This window comes from Haliaeetus leucocephalus, unplaced genomic scaffold (assembly GCF_000737465.1).
Source record: "Haliaeetus leucocephalus isolate CR32 unplaced genomic scaffold, Haliaeetus_leucocephalus-4.0 Scaffold149, whole genome shotgun sequence".
Taxonomy (NCBI): Eukaryota; Metazoa; Chordata; class Aves; order Accipitriformes; family Accipitridae; genus Haliaeetus; species Haliaeetus leucocephalus.
In genome coordinates, this window is record NW_010972585.1 from 441,133 (window position 1) to 460,025 (window position 18,893).

General features: G+C 37.9%; 1 protein-coding gene across 1 annotated transcript in view; it reads left to right on the plus strand.

Moving 5' to 3' along the window:
- The window catches only part of CDC40 (cell division cycle 40), a 42,815-nt gene extending 24,989 nt beyond the window's left edge, over positions 1-17,826 (plus strand). Inside the window, exons 8-18 of the mRNA XM_010561649.1 lie at positions 1,019-1,158; positions 1,784-1,880; positions 3,563-3,702; positions 5,245-5,319; positions 5,974-6,019; positions 7,237-7,338; positions 8,630-8,745; positions 8,829-8,962; positions 13,620-13,696; positions 15,900-16,044; positions 16,962-17,826. Coding sequence (XP_010559951.1) covers positions 1,019-1,158; positions 1,784-1,880; positions 3,563-3,702; positions 5,245-5,319; positions 5,974-6,019; positions 7,237-7,338; positions 8,630-8,745; positions 8,829-8,962; positions 13,620-13,696; positions 15,900-16,044; positions 16,962-17,139 — 1,250 coding nt within the window. The 3' untranslated portion in view covers positions 17,140-17,826. The remainder of the gene's footprint in view (positions 1-1,018; positions 1,159-1,783; positions 1,881-3,562; positions 3,703-5,244; positions 5,320-5,973; positions 6,020-7,236; positions 7,339-8,629; positions 8,746-8,828; positions 8,963-13,619; positions 13,697-15,899; positions 16,045-16,961) is intronic.
- Positions 17,827-18,893: the final 1,067 nt, after the last annotated feature.

Consider the following 18,893-nt stretch of genomic DNA (forward strand, 5'->3'; position numbering starts at 1 on the left):
AAGTTCTTTTAGGCTCCTTTGCACTAGATGAGTATTACTGATGCTGTAGGAAAACATTGTTTGAAAATTGCACAAAATTGTTTATACAAGCTTTTGAAAAACTTTTAAGTCATCAGTTTAACATCTTTTAACTTTTGATTTTTTTTCCTCCCATATCGATATTATTTAATGGTTTTGACAAATTCTGAGGGCACAGCATTTGTGAAAAGCTAGCACTTATATGAAAGAAAAAGATAGTGGTTGGAGGTAGGTGACTCTGTCAATGGGGACAGACTTTTTAATAGGGTGTGTAGCAATAGGACAAGGGGTAATAGTTTTAAGCTAAAAGAGGGTAGATTCAGACTAGATATAAGGAAGGAATTTTTTACAATGAGGGTGGTGAGACACTGTCCCAGGTTGCCCAGAGAGGTGGTGGATGCCCCATCCCTGGAAGCATGCAAGGTCAGGCTGAATGGGGCTCCAAGCAACCTGATCTAGATGAAGATGTCCCTGCTCATTGCAAGAGGGTTGGGCTAGATGACCTTTAAAGGTCCTTTCCAACTTAAACCATTCTATGATCCTATGAATTTTTACTAAATTAAAATACACAGTTGTGGTTGGTGTTTGGGGAGACCTCTTATTTTCATTTTGGGGGGAACTGAGAGGGGGGGAGGGGGATCAGAAGCCAATTGTTAGGACTTTACTTTCAAACACTGCACTATCTAAAGTATGAAAATTGATGTATTCATACAGTCTGCAGACTTATTGTTAAAAATGCATGGGAACATCCATGCTTAAATCCTCTAAGAAACCATGACACACAGTTTAAGTGGTTCTTCTGTTACTGTACATAGTTAGCAGTGTTCATAGAGAAAAGTTAGCAATGCTTTGGCCAATTTTGCTCAAACACTTTTTCCATTTTGCTATGTATATTGGAAGGAGTGGTGGTGGTGGTTTTTTCTTTTAAACTGACTATGGTGTGATCTGTGATGTTGTATTTTGTGTTAGCAACTAGGCAGTGTATTGTTTCCTTGTTCAGGGTTAACGGTGTTTGAAACGGGACAAAGGAAAATTGAAAAAAGGAAGAAATTCAAGGAGAATGATGCATCTAATATTGATGGTTTTCTGGGACCATGGGCAAAGTATGTCGATGAAAAAGAAGTAGCCAAACCATCAGAAGTAAGTACTACTTAAACACAATAGATACAAATCATTAGTATATTGCAGTGGTTTTAACAGAGATCAAGCTGCACTAGTAGTTTGTCCAAGCAGAAATTCCATGCTATGTTTTAGGGTGATAGAAACATTTCAGGTAATATATCCAAATAAGGTGTTCCAAATATTCTGCATTCAATTATTTGCAAGACTGTTTGGAAATAAAATTCATTGTATCTGTGTGTAGTCTGTAGAGTCTGATTAAAAGACGTTTATAAACAGAAGCAGCATGAAAATAACTGAAAGTAAAACCTGTTTAAAAAAGAAAAAAAAAACAGCCGAACAAAAAAAAACAATAACACACCCCCCCCAACCCTCCAACCAGCAAACATCCTTCTTGTTCAGTCAGTGATGCTTAGCTGTAGTCTATGAATAAAAAGATAATATTTAATTCTTTTCAGTGTACATAGCTTTTCAAACTATTCTAGTTTTCATGAAGGTATTCTCTTTATTGATGCTTAGAAATATTTCTAACCTCATTTAGCAAATAAATGTGTTCTTAATAGTAAGTAAATGGTAGTACAGTTCTGGATTTTGTTAAGTACATGTGAACGCTGAATTTTTAAAAGATCATGTTTTATTTTTCCAGGAAGAACAGAAAGAGTTAGATGAAATAACAGCCAAGAGGCAGAAGAGAGGAAAACTAGAAGATGATAAACCTGGAGAGGAGAAGACTATATTACATGGTAATGGCATCTTCCTGCCTGTTCTCATTTTCTTGTTCACTGTGTTTTCTTGCCTGCTGTGTTAATTAGTAAGGATGGCAGACAGCCTCAGCAGTTTTGCTGAGGCACCTTGATGTTTCTGTATTAGAGATAATAGCGCTCACAGGCATAAGCATAAAGGACAGGGAAAGAGATAAACTTGGATTAATTCCACTTCATACTGTGAAGAGTAGTGTGGAAATGTCATCTTTCAGGATACTGGTTTTATTTATTTATTGTTAATGTTACCAGACGCACATATCCCTTTCCTGTTTTCCAGAGCAGACATTTTAAAGTTATGAGTTTGGCTTAGTTTCAGCTTCAGAATTACTGCAGTTTTATGTGTCAGTACTTTCATCAGCAGGTAGTGCTTTGAGTTACGGCTTACATACAATTTAGAAAATCACTTGGACTTTATACTTCCTCAGTTCTTAATGTAAATGTTCTTGCTGTCATACTATGAATAATTGTATATCAAATAATTACCCAATGGAAGCCTATAGCATGTGGTACCTTCAGAGAAGATGGTTTGGTAAGTAAGTAAAATTAAGTGATTTTTGGAAACTGTTACTTCAAGTCTCTGCATGCAAAATAGTCCTGCCTTATATTGCTTGGCACAGTTAGGTAAACTGAGTCTGTTTACCACTTTCTACAGCCAGGCTCATACACACAAGATGGAGCATCCTTTCTTACATGCATTAAGGAAGAAGGGGCTATGAGATATGCGCTGCTGACATTAGTACTTCATTCTGTTCATATGTAGTAGATCGTGACAATATTTATTGAACAGTGACAAGCATAACAAACCTGAAATTTTAGCCCTTGAGCCTCCTTTAGAATAATTATTTTGTATCCAACTTTTCATGGTCTCTGCCTGAAGTTTCACAGTGAAACACCTTACAAGATTAAAGTTTAATCTTCTCGGACACAAACATTCTGGAAATATGCCACTTTGTAGACATGTGTAAACATTGATACTGTGCAGGAGGTCACTTGTGCAACCAAAACTGCTATGACAATATCCCAGAAACTGAGAAATTAATTTAGTCGGTGCACAGCTTAATGTCATGGCTATCCAACACAGGTCTACTCTGAAATATCCATTTCCATGCTCAATGCATCCCTGCACATCTGACTGTCCAATCACTTCTTAAATCTAGTTAAAGAGCAGGTTTTAGCTGCTGCTGACTACTATTAGTTCACACTGCCCAAATAGATCTTTTTTTTTCTCTGATTTGTAATTCTGTTGACGTGACTGACACAGCACAGAATGCAAATTGCAAGCAAATGCCGGGGTTAGGGTTGCACATTATAATCCGTCTAGAGTTAGTGTAAGCAAACCCTTGTTGGCTGGATCTTGCTGTTTGATGATGAGTAAGATGTGTAGGTGGGAGATGGTGTTAATGTTCAGGTTATCAGGTTCCAAGTAGGCTTTGCTGAAATGACTTAATTTGAGCTTAACTGATGTCAAATAAGATTCCACATCTGTATCCTATGAAGTGGGCTTTTCTTCCCCCTCTCCCTGCCACCCCCACCCCCTCCTCATAGCAGAGCAGCTGTGTTGAGAAAAACCGTAACTGTGTGTGGCTGTTGAGCCTTTTGAAGATTAGAACCTCTTAAATACAGGGCTCTTGGATTCTCACAGTTCTGTATTTACCTTTCAGTTAAGGAAATGTATGACTATCAGGGGAGATCTTATCTTCATGTTCCTCAAGATGTTGGAGTTAATCTCCGCTCTACAGTGCCGCCTGAGAAGTGCTATCTTCCAAAGAAACAAATCCATGTGTGGTCTGGACATACAAAGGTAGGAAGTCATGTTTGTGAGCATGCATCATAAAAACCCACTGCACTTTGTGTCTGAAGCTAGTAACTTCTATAACTGAAATATCAGTAGAAGGAAGGAGTATTTTCATCTTTACCACATCATGCATGTAGTTGGTTGGCATTCTGCATACACTTTTTCATTAACATAGTGGCTTCCTGACTTCCTTTAAAGAGACAAATATTATTCAGTGACTTCGGTGGGATTTGGAGTTATTTCCTAAACTACTACATGAATAAGAGTAAGACTAATTCTAGACATCCCTGAAAATGTTTTGGGTTTGGTTTTTGGGTTTTTTAAACAGTAAAAGTACTTAAGGGCTATTTCATATCAAGCTTATGAAAAGTTATGTAGGTTTTGTGATTATAATGCACCAGCATTACAGGTTTCCCAAATACAGCTATTACCTTGAGAGAGTTTTCTTTGATGCTACTTAACATCTACAGTTTCTTCTTGTGCCAGAGCTCATAACTATATACATACCTTTGGTATTAAAAAGTGTTTCACTGATCAGGTTTGTAAAGCTTATACTCAATTTGCTGCTTCTTTTGTCTCTAATTTTCAGTATTGCTTGAGGGAATATGTTGTGCTGCATTGGACAGCACCTTAATGATATCTGAAGAATGGAAGAAAGGAAGACACAGTGAACACTTCTAGCTTTTACCCTTTTTTAGCTGAGTCACAGCTCTAAACTCTTCTTTAGTGATTGCTGCATCAAAGAGCTTGTAGCTGCAACTATCGGTGCTTTCCAGAATAACACGTCCTCCCCAAAGCCCTAGTCATGCCTCTGCCTATTATCCTGTTAGAACGGACTGATGTGTAAAGTAGCTTTTTCCTTCAAACAAGATGAATAACAATATTGATGAGAGAAGCAAAAGAAAAATGGGCTGACAAACCTAGAAAAGCTGGGGGATATAAGTAAATAATAAAGAGGATAAAGCACCCAACTCCAAGTAGGGGTGGGAGGAACTGAATGGTATATGAATAGAGTAATTGGCGTGAAATGGAAAGAAGGGACATCAGACCATGAGTATTTGGTGGTTCTTTGGACTTCCTCTGGAAGGAGTACCTGAAATACAGATAGATGGGAAGATGCTGTGCCCAGGGAGTCTGAGTTCAGTGGGTAGAAGCCACTGGTAATACATGTGAGAAATGGAGCCAGCCAAAAACTTTTTTTGTGGAAAAATTCCTCATCTGCCCCAGTAGAAAAGGCTTGTTATACAGAAACAGTCACTCAAAGCCATAGTTTGTATTTCTTTGCTGTGTTTACCACAGTAATGGTGTGAGTGTTGAAGGAGGGTACATATACAGCTGTTGAAGTGAATCAATTTGTTGCCAATAACAATTGTTCGAAATGCATCACTGTTTCTAAAATGGAATGTGGGTAGGTTATTTCCTTTCAAGATACAGTGTCTGTATGTTTTATGAAGATAAGCTTTAGCTTTTTGCTCAGAAAAGAGGGCAAGTGAACTGAGGAAACATCTAGATGCTCCACTTACTGTTTAATTTTGTCCTTATTTACAGGGTGTCAGTGCAGTTAGATTGTTTCCTCTCTCTGGGCATATACTGTTGTCTTGCTCTATGGATTGCAAAATTAAGGTGAGTTATTTTTCTGTTTTCATGTGTATATTTTATACCATCATTGAATGCAGACAATGCATTTTAGACTACTTAAATATTTTGTACTTCTGCCAAATACTTTTCGTCTGTGTTAGTTTTATTTTTCTCACTTGATTTTTAAATTACAAATTCATTGGAACAAAGATAAAAATAATACACAAGACTGGGTGTTAGAACAGTGTTAATCATTTCATAATAGAAGGTCACAAGTTCCTCAGGTTATTGCCTTTGTTAATTCATTTTCTGTGAAGCCTGGTTTTACTACTAGCAATAGGTTTCTGCTGAAGTGTTTTGCTGTAGCATTTGTGGTCTTGAACTAATCTCATTTTATTCCAGCATACAGCATATTGGGAAGTTGATAATTTTTTCTTTTTTATACTAGAAAAACCCTAGGGCGTTAAAGTTGGAATATGGTATGGAGGTTTTAGTTACTTTAAGGGGGTTTTGCTAACAAGAAGGTGATAGAGCATTCTTGTGAATGTCTGGGTAGATAGTCGTGATTAATCAGTAGATATCATATGTTTGTAATTAATTTCTTAAAAGATGTTGCCATATATGTTTGCGCTTAATTTCAGCATCATTATTGTTTAACAACTGACATCTTTTCCTCCTCCTCCTTCTTTTTTTTCCAAGCTGTGGGAAGTATATGGTGATCGAAGATGTCTACGAACATTTATTGGTAATAAGTCTTTTTTTTAAAAAAAAACCCTGATGTATATTTAAAACAACTTCATGGAAGGATATGATTTAGGTTAGCTTATTAATTTATCATAGAGAAGACTTGTAGGCATCCAAGGCAAACAGTATTCAGTATGATTTTGGCAATAAGAATTGAAAAAGGTGCAAGTTTTTAGTCAACCTTTGTCATTATTCCAAGCAATTTAATGTTGATGTATAACACCTTACAACCCTTAAAACAAAATATTAGTGTACTGCAGTCATCAATACTTTATGCGAGACTCCTTTCCAAAGGCAAAATTGTGAAAATAAATTGCCCCATCTTCATGTTGAGAACAGCAGCCCTCTGTTTTTATGCAGTGAGGGCATCTCATGGTCTGATGATCCCACCTTAAATAGGTGGTGTCTTCTGTGCTGAGTTTCTAGTGCAAAAGCATGGCAAATTTTTTTTTTTTTTTTTTTTGGTTCAGGTGCTGTCTGTTCATGTAACAGGTGATTTTTAAAGCAGATAGCTGAGAGAGAAATACATACTTCTTAGCAGCTTTGAATGCAGAACGAAAGTAGCTGATTCTCCTTTTGAAATGGGAACATTTCTAGAACACTGAGTGAATATATGTTGAGTAACAACAAAGAAGTCTTTTTGCACCTAATATTTCTTATGACAGCAGCGTGATGAAGCTGCTCGCTCAAAAAAGATCCTCTCAATAGACTGCTCTTTCTGAACAGTTTGACTGTTTTTCTCAAAAGGTCCTTATTACCAACCAGATTCACCTGCTATTTTGCTATATTTAAGTTACTGTGCCAATATTTTAACTAAAGAGATCTCCTACAAGTCTGATGCAGTGGACAGATGAAACTATTGGGGTTGAGGGGTAGCAAGGTTAACACCAGATGAAAGCATTCTTAATTTTCTGATCTAATATTTCCCATATTTTGTACCTGTTTCATAATTAGAAATGTTTCTCCTGTAAGTGTATCTCCTGTAGTGTTTGTCTCTCCTCTTCTTCGTTAGATGTTGACATTTATTATAGTGTTTTAAACTTTTCTTGCAGCTCTTAACTGTGACCAGAACAATCTTTGAAGCCAATAGTACTTAAAGTTCTGCTTATATATCAATTTATGAAAGATGATTTAACTTGAATAATGTTTAAAAAAAAACATTAATTCTGAGCATGAGTAGATAAAAGTCTATCATTGCATTTTTTTTCTGTCTTATAGGACATAGTAAAGCTGTTCGAGACATCTGTTTTAATAATGCTGGCACTCGGTTTCTTAGTGCTGCATACGACCGCTATCTTAAACTTTGGGACACTGAAACAGGTAGGCTTGTATTTGTAGACACTGTTATTTGGCACTGTGTTTAATTGATAGTAAATGTCAAGATATATTATCAGTTGGGTTGTTTCCAATTATCCTTAATATCATCTGTACTTCAGTGTTTAGGCTTTTATTACAGGATGAATAGTCTTTTTTTCCTAAACATTTTGTTAGCTGTAGTGGTGCAATTGACACTGCTTATATATCTGTATTTCATATACCTTTTTATTTGAGAAGTTTGATAGTTACTTGTAATGTTAGAACAATTTTCAGCAGAAAGTCAAAATTTACCAAATCAGTTAATTGCATGTTTACATTTACAGGCATGAAATTAAGTAATGAAATCACAGTTTTGACCTAAATATGCTTAATTTAGAAGAATTATTTCACTTTATTTTTCGGTTAACTTGAACTTGAAGAGCACTCCAAATAAGAAAAGGTGGTGGAAACTGAGCTACTGGTATAGGGAGCTGGAGGGTAGGTCTAATGCTCTCACAGAACTGCCTGGGAGATTCTGCTCCAAATAGTTTCTTAAGCTAAAAAGATAGATAGATTTTTGTCAATATTCTTTTAAACTTAAGTCCATTCCTAAGATAGGAAGTTTCCATGTTTGAAAAAGACATTAGCTTTCTTGGCTAGCAGTGCCACTAGTCTTATACAGGTGACAGCCAGAAAGGTATAAGTCAAATTCTCCAGTCTTGAGTTTGAACTCAGTTATTTAGACACCTGAAAAACATATTGAGCTTTTGGATTAAAACAAACTCCTGTAAGTTACAGATAACATGCAGTCAGGGTACTTATGGCTGAGGCTATGAGAGGAGGTCAGTGGTTTGTTTTGCAGTTGGATTACTGTTATCCTTTCCTAGACTTAGGATTGAGGAATTCTTGCCTCAGTTTAAGTCTCTTGTAGAGAAGACCTTTGATCCTAAGGAGGTGATGGTTTGCAAAGACAGTGGTCAGCTTGTGATATCCTGACCAGTCCTGATGTCCTTGATATGCCCTGATGACATACAGGGTACTGAGCAGTTATATTGTTTGGAAAGCTGTAGTAAGGTACAGAACAGTTTGTATGTGTATGTGTTCATACAGGTGTGTGCATACAAACGTGAAAGAAGGTCTAATCAAAGAGCAGGGTAAATTCTACCCTCTAATTCTCTCAAGAGCTTTAAAATAAGTATTTTCTGCTGTTAGTAAAGTAAAAGTAAAACAAATAGGTTTTATCACAATCTACAAAGAGCTAATCAGCCCATAGAACTTCCAACCTGATGCACTATGAATGGCTTTTCTGTTGCAGGGCAATGTATTTCAAGATTCACAAACAGGAAGGTTCCTTATTGTGTCAAGTTCAATCCTGACGAAGATAAACAAAATCTCTTTGTTGCAGGAATGTCAGACAAGAAAATTGTGCAGGTATGTCTACTTAATATCTCTTCCTCTAAGAATTCTGATATTTAGTAAAAAACAAGGTCTTATCCTGACTTTTTTATTTGTAGTGGGATATTCGAAGTGGTGAGATTGTGCAGGAATACGATAGGCATTTGGGAGCTGTCAACACCATTGTGTTTGTGGATGAAAATAGAAGGTTTGTGAGTACATCTGATGACAAGAGTTTAAGAGTCTGGGAATGGTAAGTTTAAAAATTTTGAATTTTAACCTAAAGTATATTATGAGCAAACTGCAAAGAGAGTTTATTTTTAAAAGTATACATAGCACATAAGACACTGGAGTGTACTGAGCTCTAGCTAGCTGAGGAAGAGCTAGCTTTAAAACCCTATTCTGGCTTAATGCTTGAGAAGCTTCATAGATTTCCTCTTCCCCCAAAGAAAGCATAAGACAGTCCTGTCAGCCTGAAGCACGCTGCACTCTATTAGTGATCTCTGTTCTCTCTCCTTTCCCTGGGGGTGTATTGGCCCTTAAATTAACCTTTTAAAGAAATGTCTGCTCTGTTACATTAGTGTGTGTCAGTTTTGAATGCTTTGAACTTGGATGTGCATAGTATTATATAGTATTTGGCCCATGTATGAAATAACTGGTTGAGTGTAGCTTCATTTCTGGTTTTCTGGTAGTCTGGGTTTTTTGGCAATCATTGATACACATAGTATGAATACAATAGATGACAGAAAAGTGAAAGTCCATCCAAGAAAAACTCATAAGAAACATCATTTTAAATGGCTTCCAATTTTTAACATATCTGGGGAGAAAACAAATCTCTCCTATCTGAAATGTTTTCCACAAGGTTCTAGGTACTAAGATTTTCAGCTTAGGACTTTTAAGATTTCTCTAGAACTTCAAATTTCTTTTTGAAATAATCACTCCCATATCTTTAGGTATCCATTTCCTTTTGCTGTTCACACATGCAAAGCTGTTGCACAATACGGACACTAGTTTGACAGCTCTATGACTAATCAGTTCCTTCCTAGCTTGCCTTTTTTTTTTTTTTTTTAAACCTAGGCAAGAGACTCCAATCTGTGGTATTTGAGTGTTACCCAAGCAGCCAACAAAACCCTCAGCATGTCTGTGATCGGCTGCTATCATTGCCAGTAGCAGCGGTGGTAATGACCAAAGTCTGGGAACCCAGGCTTAGGCTAGACATGCAATGCTGTCACCATATGTCACTCCAAGAGAGCCTCTGTCAGTACTTCATAATTAGACCCATGCATTTACTGAGCTCCTTAAAGAAAAATCTGTACAATATTGTATCTGCTAAGGAATGTCTCCTCTCTGGCAAGTGGGAGGGTGATCTCACTTGCACAAATCTGTTACTTCCTTGAGATTGGATTGCCCTTGTTTTGTGAGCTTTGTGTTGATGGCTGAAATAAATAGCGAAGTGGGTGGATTTAGTCACTCTGTGGGGAAGAGCAGGAAAGGCAAAAAGGTTCTGGCATGGGAACATCGCAACCTGATTGTTCCAGTAGCAGAAGTTTTTTCCTTCTGAAGCAAAAATATGTACTGAGCTTGCTGCACACTGAAGAAAGAGCTCCCTTGGTCAGATAATGGGGAACTCAACTGTAGGCAATATTCTGTAATACAGTCGTTGGCAATTTTTTTTGTTTTATAAAAAGCAAATGTTTTGGTTTTATAAAAAGCAAATATAATGCTGTCTGCCTAGACACGACTCAAAAACCTTTCTCCACAACCTGCCATAATATATGTTAATGGGTCTGTAGGCATGTTCCTTTAATTTCAAGATCCAGATTTTTACAAGGCAATTAAAACTAAGTTAATATATTCACTACAGAAGCTTTTAGAGCTTGAAAACCTCCATGGTAAATTATTTCATGCTGCACCTCAAACCCTTTTCTCCTAAGTTCATAAGGAAAATTATTTGCAACTTAGGGTGATTTGGTTACTGCACCTTTTGGCATGTTTCTTCGTATGTTCTTCAGCACAATATTTCTTCAGTATCCTACAGAAACAAAGCAGAAGTAATTACGACCTGAGTATGGCCTTAAAAGCCAGTAATTAAAGCTGGTCTAATTGCTTAGCTTCAATTGTCTGGAGGAATTTTCTAGTATGTTTTGTAAACACTTTGACTTGGCCAGGGCTGGTAATGGGATGCCATGTCAGACTTCATCACAGTGAGGAACTTCTCCCCTGAGAATTTAAATCTCCTTTCCCCAAGAGTTTATCCCATGCATACATTTCACTGTGCTGTACACTGGGTTGCAGTTGGTTGCTGAAAGTTCAGACTGCAAGTATAGCACAGACTCTTGCAGATTAAATGGTTTCTTTAGGAATCTTAATGGGAGTACTTTAAAATTTGTCTGCTTTCGCATTTCATGTGATTGTGTTACAGCAGGGACATTAAAGTTGGCATGGGTATCATATTCTGTGTTCTTTCTTCTAGAAATGCAAAATGTTATTTAGTTTTTGCCCGTTTCATACGCATCTGGTCCTACTTGGATAAACAGTGAAATGATTTGGGCAATTGGCCTTGGAAGCTTCTATTTCCTTTTACTTTCAAGTCATCTAGCAAAGCAAGAACTATACAGTGGTAGCTTAGTTATTATCCTGAGAGGCTTAAGAGGTTCGTCATCTCTGTAAAGCTATACCCCTCAACTGGCCTTTTCTCTCCATCGTTCCTGGTAAAGATACCATAGTCTCTGGAGACAGCTCTTCGTGATGTGTAGATCCCAAAACTGGGTTGGGTTGCATTTGGGGTTTGTGGTTTGGTTCCTCCCACCTCCCCCATACCCCTTCTTTCTTTAAAAGGATTTTTTTTCTCTCCTGGTTGGGGAAGAAGTTGTATTAGAACCCCAGAGTATCACGTTCCTAAATCTTGGCTAGCAGATACTACTTTTGATATTTAAAACTTTTCAGCCTTAGAAATGCTATGAAGTGGGGAAAGGACTTGAAGATCTTTACATTTAAAAATTTGAACAAACAATATATCACATGAGTGTTGAGGTCAGGCAACCATGACAGCATCTTTTAAAGTTTTTTTGGTTTTTTAGGGGAGCAGGCTGACATTACTAATTTAGCAATTTGACTGGAAGCAAATGTGAAACATAAATGTATCTCTATTTTGCCTAGTAGTTTAATGCAGCGTATCCTGCAGCTGTCCTAAGCGTGTCTGGTAGGTTTCAACATAAAGCAGAGCTGTCTTGAATAAATTCCAGTAGATGAGCCTGCCTTCATTTGTAAAGGGAGAGAAGGCAGGACAACCTGCGCTGCATTTAAATTTCTTACTGCAGTACAATTCAGCATTGGAGATGCATCTTCTGTGGTGAGACTGTTTTTTTTAATGGGGCTTCCAGTGGGATTGCTTTTATCTGGCACTGAGGACTCCAGATGACTGGTGGGCTCAGGCAGTGTTGGATGGTGGGAGCTGATCAGGATCTGGCCTTACTGCAGCAACGACCTTGGGTCCTGTTGCAGGTGGGGTTTGAAGCTGTTTGGGTACTGATGCAAAGGACAGGATGGGGCACAGGGGGGCTGCACCTCCTGTGCTGTCATGTTGGTCAGCCTCAGAGATTATGTGGGCTTTTTGTTGCTATTCCTTTACAGATTTACTGTCCGACAGTAGTCTTAGGTCTGCCTGCTTGGGAGCCAGTTATTCCTGTGCATGCTGGTATCCACAGTGTATTAAGTAGGTTGCCCTTCTTGCTGAGGGGTAAATGATTTTAACGTTTATCTCACAGGAGCGTTTGTGTTGCTTCCTGACAACAGAGCAGCTTCTCACCCTGCTGCCCATGTGCATGTTGCTTAACACAAGATGACGGGAAATAACTTACAATTCTATTTTATTGTAGAGTAATTACCTTGCTAATGTCAACAGCATTGCCATCCAGCAAGGCTCGGTCAGCTAGTACAAGGCAGCCACCCACGCTCTCTGTTCCAATAGTGTCTCAGCAGCCCTTCTCGTGTGTGAATTAGACAATGAAGTCATAACCATCCCCTTTGTATTAATTAATGTTGCTACAGAACATTTTGCATGTGTTTTCTGCTGAATACATTAATCAAATCTATTTTCTGCTGGAAATTTCTTTTGCTTAATGAGAAAGACGTGCATGCCTTCCCTTTTTACCAGTTATCTAGTGTAGGGTATGAAGAATACTGTGAATATGCACGGACCGTTAGTAATTCAATTTATATAGTCAAAACCAAATGACAGTTCTGTTGAGTAAGGATTAGACTGTACTTGGTTGTTCCCTAGGCCTTTGTACAGGACAGTGTATGTTCTTAAAATACACTGGCACATTCCTGTATGCAGTTGAGACCAGCGAGTTCACAGTTCAGTTCAACTGTGGACATTTGGAATTGGTTGGCATCCCATTTGGGGAAATCAGGAGGAAAAGGGCATTGTTAGAGAGATGAGAGAGAGACTCCTGTTTTCCTTTCCTTTATTTAAAAAAAAAAAAAAAAAAAGCAGAAATATTCTAGTTAAAACTCAAGTCAGTAAGACATTCGAATAAGATATTTGCATGTATCAGTCTATTCTTGGTACCTATATAAGAATTTTGTAAAAGCTGCCATTAAACTGGAGGCAATAGTGTATCTTTTGTTACAGTTTTACTCTTAACAGTTGGAATTATAATCCTGCTTTAGACTCTAGGCCATTTGATTGGGGTAAATTCACTCTATCAGAGGTTATCCTGTAGATGGCTCCACAGCTGGAGCTCTCTAGGTGGGCATTCACAATATTTTTGAGCTTTTGCACATTCTTCCTTTGGACACCACCATACACTCTCCATGGTTCAGTGGCTGAGTACATCAGCTGACTGGAGGCAACCCTTTGGAACATCTCCATGTCTTCAGAAAACACATACTTCTTCCTTTTGCAGGGACATTCCTGTAGACTTCAAGTACATAGCTGAGCCAAGTATGCATTCGATGCCAGCCGTGACTTTGTCTCCAAATGGTAGGTTAACACTTTACTGCCTTCTTAGGCCTAGTTTACATAGGCATGTCTTACTGATTATATCTCTGTAATGTTGCCATGTTGCATCCGCCTGTCACCCCATGCTACCCCTCCCCCCAAATCAGTGTGTTTATCAGTTTATTCCAAGATTTGGCTGGATCTGGTTTTGATTTAAGAGTCTTAAGAAGAACAAGTATGTCAAAATGAGGGGTTATATCAGGATACGTGTATCAATTTAAATTTAGACCTTCATCCAGACAGGGCAAAAGGACTCTTTCTTTTTACAGAGCTACGATGTGCTCTTTGCTGTATTTAAAATATTAAGACAAACAATGGTGGGAACTGACAATGGCTGCAAAGTACTAAGCAAGTTCAGCAGTCCTTGTGGTGCCACTGTTAAAGCAGAAACTGATGTTGTACGTGATCCTGTTAATGCTGTTCCTTTCTGTTCCAAATATAGCCCAAATAACTCTTGCATAAGAGAAATCCCAAATTATCTCAGTGTTTCTGTATGTTAATGTTTCACTGGTGTTCATGTTCTTCAATTAGAATCAAACTGAAGGAGGATAAAGGTTTAGTGCCTCCAGTAATCAGTGAAAATCCTTCTAACAGGTCAAAATCTCTGTTATCTCTTTTGGCCAAAATTAAATAGCTTTAGTGTCAATATTATTGAAGTGTTGCCAGATTTACAGTTAACAGTCTCATTATGCTGAGTAGTGGTAGATCACCTTGTTGCACAGCTAACATTTTAAGCCAGCTATCAGCATCAAATTGTATTTGCTTTGCAGTATAAATATTTTATTCTTAACAATAGAAGTGGGTTTCTAAAATAAAAGGGAAGGTTCTGGAAAAAGACATTTAAAAATGTTAGCTTCCCATGCTGGCCTTTTTCAACCCCTGTTTCTGAAATTGCACAACTTGCTGTATTCCCATCCAGTTTTTCAGTTCATCTCATTCTTCCATATTGAAATACTGGATTTCTCATTCTTTTTCCAGTTCTGGCTGGCCAGCATTTGAGTGTTTGATTTCTGAGATGAGACAGTAAATGATGTTAGGAATGAAGTAATCATCTTTTCAGCTCAAGACATCACCTGTCACATTAACTAACATTATCTCGACGTGCAGTCATCCAATATTACACAAAACAAGTTCTTTCGGAATAGTAATGCTACAGATTGTACCAGAAACATCATGCATCATTTTGGAGTTAAATGAGTCCTTTAAAGAAAAGTAAATTGAGAGTTTTACAGATCTGGAACTTTTCTGCTTAGGGGCACCGATTTATGAATCTCATCAATTAAATTTTTCCTCCTGAGTGATGCAGGAGACAGACCTTTTAAAAAGTAGAAGAGGAGAGTAACATGCTTGGGGTATACACTTGATTTGTTTCTTTGAGAGGCTGAAGAAAATCCTCAAATTCCAAGCTAGTAGCTGGAAGTGTGCCAGATTTACAGTCAAGTCAGCACATTTTATGTTATCACTGTTTGTGTGAAACACTGGAAAGACAGTGACAGTATGCAGGGTTCAGGACAGAAGTGTCTCTTCTATGGTGTTCTGTAGCACATCATCTTCACTGGATTCTCAGGCAGGAGTTAATGCACTGCCAAGATGCAAAATGAGGTAGAGTTAAGATTAGAAAAGCCTGGGGTTTTTTCTTTCACTAAAGTATCTATTAAATTGCATTCCATTAGGGCAGAGAATACTAAATAGTTGGAAAAACATAAGGATTTTCAGACTCCTCTTACCTTAGACCTGTTTTTCCCATAAAGAAAATAAGAGGTGACCATCTTAGAGTACCCACAAAACAGGTAATCAAAATAGATTGCAGCTAGATGGGGTTTTTTTCCCCTCATCTGAATTACTTGATTGTGTGCACCAGCAAGCTTACTCAGTAGCTTAAAAACTTACCAGTGAGTCAGTGGGGTTGATGGAGCACATTTTTGTAACAGGCAGAGCTTTTCTAGAGTCCTGAGTGCATTTTGTAGTAATAGGCATCCCAAATCCTGTCAAACGTAAGGTTTTGCCTCTTGGCAGTTGTACCAGGCAGAAGCAATATCAGCTGCTACCTAGAACCCTGATACATAATGAAAATCTGGATTAAGATAGTGCAAGAAAAGTTATAAAAATATCTTAACTGGAATGTTTTAAGTCTGTTTTTTCAGGTGCAGCACTCTGATACCACCTTTATTTATTGCACTTGTAGGGAAATGGTTGGCTTGCCAGTCGATGGATAACCAAATTCTGATTTTTGGAGCTCAGAACAGATTCAGATTAAACAAAAAGAAAATTTTCAAAGGTCACATGGTAGCTGGCTACGCTTGTCAAGTGGATTTTTCACCTGACATGAGGTAAGTTTTTGTGTGAATGAGCTTCATCCTAAAACTTGCTGGCACAGATGCTAAATTTCTTTTTGAATCCTCTGCAACATTCATTGATGCACAACCATCCTATTAACTCAGCATCAGAGCTCTCTAGCCAAGCAGCAGAACGGAAAGTTTACTCTTGTCATTTGATAGGACTAAGCTATACTCAGTGGTTGCTCTGAGCAATATTTAGAAAACAGTCCATGTAGTCCAGATTCCCCATTCTGCAAAGATTATTTACACTGCTGTTGAACCATCCAGAGACTCCCCTTGTTTTAGCCGGCCCTGGTACAGCGCAGGAGGCTTCCACTTCTGACTTGCATCTGGCTGGTTTTGTGCATGGTCTGCAGTACAGGGCCTGTTCCCACAATATGCACTTGTCCAGAATACCTGGGATTCAGACTTGACAGGTTTTCCCAATTTGCAGGTCTGGTGTGGGTGTCCTAATTTATTTTTTCAGAGAACCATCTTTTTCATCCAATTTGCTTAGTAATGTGCCCATACATTTACCACTGTTCGTACACAAGTTATTCATTACTATAAAAACCGGAGAATAACGTCAGCAAAACTGGAGGAAAAAGTGGAGAGAAGTGTCTATAAATTTTAGAGAAACTTCTGACACTTTCTCTTTTGCTGATGTATTCTCTTTAGTTCCAGTAACACAGTGTATGGTATAATCACATTGCTTAGCACATTTACCTCGCAGTTGATGAATCACCTTCTGCAGGACTTACGTGCTTTAGAGCACAGAATGAATGCTAATTCTTTGGTAGGTATGTTTGCAGATTGTCAGACAGGCAGCTCACTGGGTGAAGCTCTTTTCCATTGCTCAATGTAGAAGTATTATAATACAAGCAGTCTTCACACATGATACAGCTTTTATTTTAATCCTCTTAATATAGCTATGTGATATCTGGAGATGCAGATGGAAAACTTAACATCTGGGACTGGAAGACAACAAAACTCTACAGCAGATTAAAAGCGCATGATAAAGTCTGTATCGGTGCAGTGTGGCATCCACACGAAACATCTAAAGTCATTACGTGTGGCTGGGATGGTCTTATTAAACTATGGGACTAAAGAGGATGCTACAAAGATCAAAAGATGCAAGTCCTGCATACACCTGAGACTAGAGTGAATTCTGCTGTAAGAATGGGTAGACATTTGTAATACTGCAGTTCTCAGCTAGCTGTATATATGCAATAAAAAATGGGAAATCTTCAGAAGATACAACTGAAAGGATATAGTTCTAAATATGACCTCTGAGTATGAGAAGCTGAGGTCATCTGAAGCATGCAGAATCAAGTGTTAATTTGTCATGTCACTGTTTGTGTGAAACACTCTTGTAAAATAAAAAAAATTTTAAGAAAAACTATTTTTGTGGTTCTGGCTGTCAGAGATGTGGGGAATGAAAGAAGAAAACCAGCAATCGCGTAACTCTCTTCCTAAGAAGAAATCTTTGATATCTACTGCAATAGAGCTGAAAAACATACATTTGTTTACCTGGTTTTAGGTGGTATTTTGTTGTCCCCAAAATACTTCTACATTTGTAGAACACAAACCCACTTGCTAAGATCTGTTAATTCACAGTAGAAATGAACTAATTGGAAGCTAGCAGTTGTCAGATAAACTGTGTCAACCGAAGACTGTATTCATAAACTCTGGGGTTCTGTCTGTATTTAACAATAGCATCATGCTGATTACTGAGTTTCATCTTTGCAAGTAGTCCTCAATTTCAAGATTTTGCTTGCAATAGTTGTGTGTTAAATGTTGGGGTTTTTTCTCTTCTCATATGCTGTTATGTTCCAATAAGCATGACATATTTAAAAAAGAAGTGAATGTGTCTTGTTCAGTTTGGAATACATTGTATTATAAGCCCCATAAAGGTTTTGACAATTTAATGTATATACGTCACACTTTTTCTCTTTAAAGAACTTATTTTTAATAAATCTTTTTATAAAATGTCTCCTTATCTTCATTCAATTCTTGTGTCTAGCAGCATCCATATAAAATATTCCTTACCATTTGGTATTTTAATTTGCAGTTGTACCAGCATTCAGATAAACTCATTCTCTTGCATTAGTTTTGTATGAACAGCACAAGTTGGAAGCAGAAGAAAAGCCTTTCAACTCCCTATCTGCTCTCTTTTTGAGCACGTAATGGAAAAAAAAAATGTAATGAATTTATCCCATTGATCAGTCTTTAATTAGTTTTGAATTACACTATGTTGTTTACTATAAATGCAATCACTGCTTATCAATTATAAACAATAGCAGAAGAGTAATTGCCTTAATTTGACAGCAGGATAGAAGATAAGGCAGTTCCGTAGATGAGATGCAAAGAATCTCAAATTGTGTAGACAGAAGGAAACGAGTTGGTTGTTCTGTGGGTTTTTGGTTTGGTTTTGGTTTTTTTGATTGATTAACAAGACAATTCTGTTCTTTCGAAGTGTACTCGCTGAAGTTAGGCCCTTGTGAGTGAGCATGGAGCTTACATGTTTTTAGACCAACTGTCTGAAGCTGAGCTTGAGCATCTTTCCACTGTCCGTCCATGCTGTCACATAACTGCACCAAGTTTACATGTTTCTGTTTACTTTCCCTTCTTGGTAGCCTTGTGTACCTGAAAAACCCCACAGACTGTTTTCACAAGCGCTGTACTGGTGGTAACTGGGTATTGCCTAGCCTTGCACCCGTGCAAGTACTGAGACAGGGAATGTTAGAGCCCAGAGACAGAGGAAAGCGCCGGTCCCGTGTGTCCCGAGGACTGTGCCCTCGGCAGGGAGAGGAGGCTGTTCCTCTTCGGAGGCTCTTCAGGGCGCGGGTGGGAGTGAGCTG